At 46.5% G+C, this 7,048-nt stretch overlaps 1 protein-coding gene across 1 annotated transcript; it reads right to left on the bottom strand.

The window, feature by feature from the left end:
- Nucleotides 1–2,210: 2,210 nt before the first annotated feature.
- Nucleotides 2,211–3,489, bottom strand: NMRAL1_7 (NmrA-like family domain-containing protein; the record flags this gene model as incomplete). Its single annotated transcript, XM_031147607.1, is given in 4 exon segments — nt 2,211–2,367; nt 2,386–2,566; nt 2,826–2,969; nt 3,066–3,489. 4 exon segments carry the CDS (start codon nt 3,487–3,489, stop codon nt 2,211–2,213), a joined length of 906 nt encoding a protein of 301 aa, XP_031006827.1.
- Between the last annotated feature and the right edge of the window lie 3,559 nt (nt 3,490–7,048).

Below are 7,048 nucleotides of genomic sequence, written 5' to 3'. Positions count from 1 at the left end.
GGTCTGGGTATAAAAAGTGCTTCGAAGTTCGAAGAGACAGGCACGGGCCGCCAAAGCCTCGTCGGATAAGCAAAAGTCTCAACAATTTACGCTCTTTCGATAATGGCCGTCCAAGGGGTGCAGATTGTCGGGTCATGTCAGGCAAAGATGACTCGTACTCGTAGGCGGCGGAATGCACGACGTGATTGTTTGTAGATGTCAACTCCGGAGGCTCTCTTCGAAGATTCTCAGAAATTCAACGTTCAGCTCGGACGTATGTGGTGGCTGTTGAGAACTCGCGACTTGCGCGTAACTACTTTAGATGGACATCACCTCCCAGATCGGGCTAGAGACGCAGGGGAAATGAGCCTTATGCGCGAACGCGGGCCGCTTTTTACTGTAAATTCGGAAGTCCGGCCTCACGCCCTCAACAAAATCCTGACAATTTATGTAAAGCAGCGGTGTGATCTGCTGTTAGCAGCGGTAATACGAGGTAATTATTGTAAGATTATATTTAATCCACGCCTCTGATACATTTGGTATCATTACGGAGTATTATTATTATAGCATGGGGTTGCAATCAGCCGTCAATTTCAATACTGTAAGTCTGTAATCAATATCCACATTCGGCATTTGTTCTGTTTCGAGCCTTCGGCGTGCGGCACTGCAACGGGCAGGACCGTGGGGCCCCCTTGCTTTTCGGACTTCCTCTCCTGGGGTCCCCTTAAATAACTATACGCAACCACATCTACTTCTGAGATGGAGAAACTATATATTTCATATATTATTGGACACTTTGTTCTACTCGTCCTACTACTACTACTATCACGAGTGTTCACATGTATACCAGACCATTCAAAAGCCTCTATCTACCTCCATAAGATTCCAAGGCGGATCGGTAGCCTCGGCCCAAAGCTGACATTAGCACATGTGGCCGGATACTTCATATTCCGGAGCGATATGATGCCTTTACGGAGTCTTTTAGACAAGATTTCTACGGAGCCTCATTGGGTTGCACATCTGGCGGATGGCTTTCCTTCTCGTTATCGCCGCCAATCTTTATTGCCCTAATCTATGCCAAGGGGCTACTTGTACTTGTACTGTATCCCTACATGACTTGAAAGCTGAAAAGCTTCAAACTATCTCATTTACTTGCCAAGTCAGCCAATACGAGCACCAGTTTCCTTTCCTAGTTGTTTATCCAATATTGTGCTGCACCCTGTGAAGCACTCACCAGCCAATAACATTCCCGGGCTTAATCCCCAGACTATCATTACACCTTGGGGGATAACCTCCAGCTCTATGATACGTCGTCCGAGGTAGAAGTTTTAGGAAATCCTTTTATTACGCCGTCATGTTCTGTCATGTTCTTGCTACACCGTCATATTCAATAAGCTCTTGCTACGCAGTCATGTTCAGTCAGCCTCTTCTTATCAGCTTATGCAGTCATGTACGCACCGCATGTTCAGTCAGGCTACAAGATCCAATCAGTGGAAGGAATCAAAAGCCCCCACGAAACCAAACGACTTCGAGACCTTTTTAGATGTGGGGCCCTGACATTGATTGTCAGATTCGTCCCGTCACCCTTAGCACATTGTGCCGGCTCGTTCTTCAAATGCAAATGCAACGATTCCATATCAACAGACCTTTGATAGGACTGAAATACGCATATAAGCAAGCCATCGACGACATTCGGCATGGTTTTTTCTCTTTGGTGTCAAGACAAGTAAGTACATTGGTTCTGATAAGCCTCGCGACACTACCGTGCGCCATAAGGGCTTCCCACGTCAGATTTTTCTGGGTCATGTCTGACATTACGGAGTACCATGGGAGTGCTAAGCCAAGTCATGTCAGAATCTATTCGGTAAAGATGCAAGTAATTCCTTGGCTGGCTGGAGGCCTGATCTTCGCCTTTTATCTTATTCGCGGATCTGCCTTGAATCATTTGAGTCAAATGAAAGACGAAAATAATAAACTTGGTTATCACATCTCTGTATTAGACCTTTTTTATTTAGCTAAGCCTTTTCTTTCGAAACTTCTATTCGATACTTCTAAAGGCGAATGGCAAGGACATAGCTAGTGCTCTATAGGCGTTGAGGCAGTACTTGCAATGAAATTTATTCCAGTAAATCATAATTGAGGTTTGAACTTTGCCGGGCCACACGTTTTGGAACCTTTTTCCCACGCAAGAGATCTGTACAGGATTCCACGCCTATCATGTACCCTCTTCTCTAATCCAATGACAATCCAGTCGTGAGATATTTCCCCGGCTTCCCATCATACTTCACCTCTCGCATCCACTCCTCCACACTCCTAATCCTAGACGGCATAATCTCATCCAACAAGCCATAATTCCTCTTCCACAGTCCCGTATTCCCTCCACTCTCTCTGAAAATCTGTCACCACGGTCCGAAGTGCTCTGGAGCTGTCTTCAACGTCGGATCGTCGTATCCAGGCGAGCCTTGTGAGCCGATCTTCCCTGCTGGCATTTGGTCGAGCATAGCCTGCAGCGGAATATTCTCGTATCTTGCTTTGTTTCCAGTCACGGCCTCAAATGCGGTCGCGAGGTCGGCGCCGGATACATGAGCTATGGCAACGCCAAGGTCAAGCCCGACGGAGCGCGAAGGGTGTTCAAACATCCACTGCGAGTTCTCAGAGTCAGCATTGCCTAATCAATCAAGAAGTCTTTGAGAATTCGGCTGTACTATAATAGAATCTCCAGAATTAGTTCCCAGAGGCCCTCTGCATTTGTTCCGACTGGAAAGGAAATAAACTGCTCGAGGAATCTGCTCTGCTTACCTTGGCATAAATACCAATGCTATCCAAAGCTACCAGTGGCATTGCACCCTCCCCCAACGGAAGCTTGAAGACATAAATGCCATCCGCGTCCTTAACAGGAACGTCTCGGTCGCCCCATAAACGCTCAGCGTAGGGACCTGTAGCGAGAACACTCCAAGCCATAGGAGTTGTCGACATTGCGGCAAGATATTCTGCATACAAACACATTAGCTTAGCTCGTGTCTTGCATTACATTACGTTCCAATTGGCTTTGGGTTTCGATCAATCAGGACGTGGAACGAACTTACGAGCAACCTTGGCCTTCCCATCCACAAAAGGAACCCTCCGTCTCGGATCGAAATCCCCATTCTTGCTCACGTACGGCAAGCTGCTATATACGAAGTGCTTGACGCCCGCCCATCTCGCTATCTCATACATACGGATGCCCCAATAGATCTCATTCTTCTCGCCGATAGCAAAGCCGTTTGTGTTGACAAAACAAAATTCGACGTTTTTGAAGGCTGCCGTGAGGGTTGCGTCGTCATAGCAATCGCCTTCGATGAGCGTGACGTTGGGGAGGAGACCTAATTCTGAGGCGTGCGCGGAGTGCAGGGAACGGGTCAGGACGTGGATTGCGTAGGTTCCTGCCTCGGAGAAGATTTTGGTGACGGAACTGTTTTGTGAACCGGCGCCGCCGAGGATGAGCAGTGTTGGCTTGGTGGTAGAAGACATGTTGATCTTGTTCTGTGAAAAAATAGGTATGATTGTGGGGTAAGTTTGGAATGGCGAGATGAGTTGGGATTTCCACAAAACATGAGGGTCCCACTTATACTTTATACATCTTTTCAAAAGTGATTTCAGGGATATTTCTTTGATTACTTACTCAAAAGCTGTATTAAAACGAACTTCAGGTTGCTGATCACCTGTATCTCCGTGCGTCAGGAAGTATAGACTTGCGAAACAGAAGTATAGTAATCGGATTGCACTTTAGCACTTGATTTGAAAATATTGACCTATTGGACCCTCTAACGGAGAAACTAAATGGCGTTTATACACGAGAATGCATGATGTTTAAGTGGGGATTTGAAAGCAACATGCAGGAGAGGAAGTGATTAGTGATTAGAACGTCGGCCGTATGAATCGCGCGCGCAGATCAGTATTGCGTTGAAACGTAACAGAAAAAGACCCAGAACCTAAAGAAATACAGTGATCATTAGGCTCCATTATCATTACATCATGCTATCTTTATATAGTAATCACTGTCCATTTGGATTCTTTACTTTCCCCAAAAAGGAGACATCACGTGACTATGATTGGTGTCCACGTGCGAAATGCAGCCGCAAAGCCACCAAGAGAGGCTATGAATGAGATATTTTCCGTTACGTTGAAGGTACTGATTATGTAGGAGTTTATGAATGTCACATTGACTAGAAAGAAAGGAGCTGACTGGTGGTTCATACAATGAATCACCCTCACCAAACAACATGAGATTCAAAGGTATATTTATTCATGGAGTTCTTGAAGATAACCTAGGCACGCCCCCTACTTATTATGGAATTCTTGCCGTACCTCAAACCACGATATTTGAAAGGACAAGGCTGCCCCAAAACCCGAAATTCGACAGAAATTGTCTGACCTCGACGGAACTTCCCCTTTATTGAACTCGACCAAACTGTGCAATCGAAAACATTATATCGACTTGAAGAACAGCCACTGCGAATGATGGAAGCCCAAGCCTCACCAAACTTTTGAATCTGGCAAGCCTGCGATTACAAAGTCAAGACCACAAGAAATGTTGCTCCTTCTTGTATCTGCTGTAAGCGCTCGACAAGGCTTGCAAACCTCGAGGAGATCGAAGAGGGTGGATTTCATAAAAAACACAGTGTGGCCATTGACCGCCAAGACACTAACTCAGAAGGGGAGAAACAAAGGTGAAAGGTGACACCACCGAAGCTTTGAAAGTAGGGAATATGGGAGAGTCTAAGATATGACTATTTTCGAAAACCGTGTTTCGCTTGTCAAGAAAGTAGGAGAGATGGCTGCTCTGGAGGGGAAGATAGCTTGAGAAATTGCTGCACTTCTAGGCGGCTTCTTTCGCCGAGTTTGTTGGATTTGGGGTGTATATGGGACTGAAAGTGCTTTAGGCGATGTGAGGCATTTGAAACATGCTGCAATTGAGAGTTGGAAACAAACTTGCTCGAGAAGACATCTTAAAATGCCAGATTTAATGTTTCAGTGATATGCTGTAAAGTCCCATCAATATCGCTCCGTGTGGCCAAAACTGTTCCTGTTCTCGTTTCCTGATGGAAGTCGAAAAAGACCTCGTGAAGTCGGTGGCCGGCGACCACAAACATCCCAGTAGAATCCTCCTCGGTGCGAATGATCCACTCAGCCACCTTGGCGATTGTTCTTCCTGTATAAATACCTGTCCCCACCTTTTTCATGAGCTCTACGGCACTTCGTCTCAATTGAGGATCTCGACATTTGCGAGCGACGAAGTAAAGTGGTTGGGCCGTTGCTATGTCGAGCGTGAAGCATGGTCCTCTGGATTTTGACCATGGTTCACCCTCATCGGCAAGTATTATTGCTTTGGACCGTTCCAGTATCTCCTCAAACCGAGGCAAATATTGATCGTAGCTCATTTCATCCAGGAAGCATGATATTTTGACCCAGGAGACATGATATTGTACGATCAAGACATTCGCGGCGAGAGATGTTTCTGTGTCGACATGTTCGAGTAGCGAATAGAAGGAATCAAATGTCTGTATCCATGACCGCAGAATAATCTGTAGATAAGAGATCTCAGTTGAGATTACACCAGAGAGCGGTTGTATCGGGGAGATCCTAAGATCCGGCTGCTCGTACCGGCGAACGAAGGCATATACTGCCGCAATGATGGAATTGAGAGAGTTCCTAGCATCTCTGACATTTGTGAAGTAGGATTTTTGACTGGTCGTTGCAGGAGCTGGTGGAACGACTGAGATCGGTACACCAAAAAACGGAAGTTCTTGCACACTCAAGCGTGTGAAGGCAGCTACCAAATATTCGGTTTCAATCCCATGCTGGATATATGGAAATGTTGTGCCACCAACCCCCATAGTAGATGAGGCATCTGCAGTTGTAAGTAGAATGCCTTTAAGTATCGCGGCACCATTATTTAGGTGCATCAGGGCCCCTGATTCATGACCTTCCAAAACCTCGATTGCGAGAAGCACAAGACTTCCAAGAACCACTATCTTCCAGTCCACGGTACCGGCTTTTATTCTCAGTCCAAGAATTTTGGAGGCAATGCTGTATTTTCTCAAACTGTACTCAAGCACCACGGGGTTGATAGCTCTTGGTGAGTGTGGGGCTAGCTGGGATCGACGGAGAGCGCCAATAGATAAGACCGCCTGAAGGATGAAAAGCTCGGTATGTGCAGCTTGAAGGATGAGCCGCTTCCACAGATTCTGGTCAAAGAATTCTGAAAATTCTTCGGTGCACTCTGTCCGAAAGTAATCGAAATGATCAAGTTCTTGGGATCCAACCTGACCTAGCAAACCCAGGGTAGGTAGTATTCTAGGGTGTAGAGTGGGACTTTTGCGGCAGCATTGACCACGCTCTTGGGAGCCAATATTCCACCCCTCACAGCGGACTATGGAAAGGACTGCCTCACCCTCAGATCGGCCTTGTGAAGATGATGAGAGAAAGTCGCAAGTGCGACCCGTGGAGGTGCATCGGATACAGGTTGGCTTTGTGCCGTCACACCTCTTCCGCCGTATCCTACCACTTTAAGCATCGTGATTAAACGGCTGCATTAAGGCTTGGGTGCATACCTGCAAGTAGAGCAACCTTCCTTTGTATTTGGGCCTCTTTTTCGTGTCTTTCTAGGATTCTTGGCAGACACATCGTCCATAATGCCTTCCTTTCCTCGCTGAACGCGTTCTTTGATCAGCCCCAGCTATGTGAATTCATGTCTGCTAGCAGCTTGCACAATATGACCCGGAATGCCATGCAGTGGCTTGTTGTCATGGTTGATGTCCGATTCGAGAATCTGGTCCAATGTTGTTGACCCAAGATCATCGCTGGGGCCAGTTCTGATAGGCTAGGGCGTAAACCAGAAATAACCTAACCACATTGGAACAAGCGAGCTCCCCCCTTTTGACTAGCGAATGCTTTGATGAGCAATACACTTCAAAGTCCCAGAAAACCAGGCAGGGTAGAACTTCTATAAGAGGTGAGAAGGGGGAGATAAAATTTCCAGATTATATTCTCTTCATCATCCAAGGAGATCTAGGACGGGCCTCTCATC

Source organism: Lachnellula hyalina, assembly GCF_007821495.1.
Source record: "Lachnellula hyalina strain CBS 185.66 chromosome Unknown contig00037, whole genome shotgun sequence".
Taxonomy (NCBI): domain Eukaryota; kingdom Fungi; phylum Ascomycota; class Leotiomycetes; order Helotiales; family Lachnaceae; genus Lachnellula; species Lachnellula hyalina.
The sequence above is the reverse complement of the archived record's forward strand: the minus strand, read 5'-3'. Positions and strand labels throughout refer to the sequence as shown.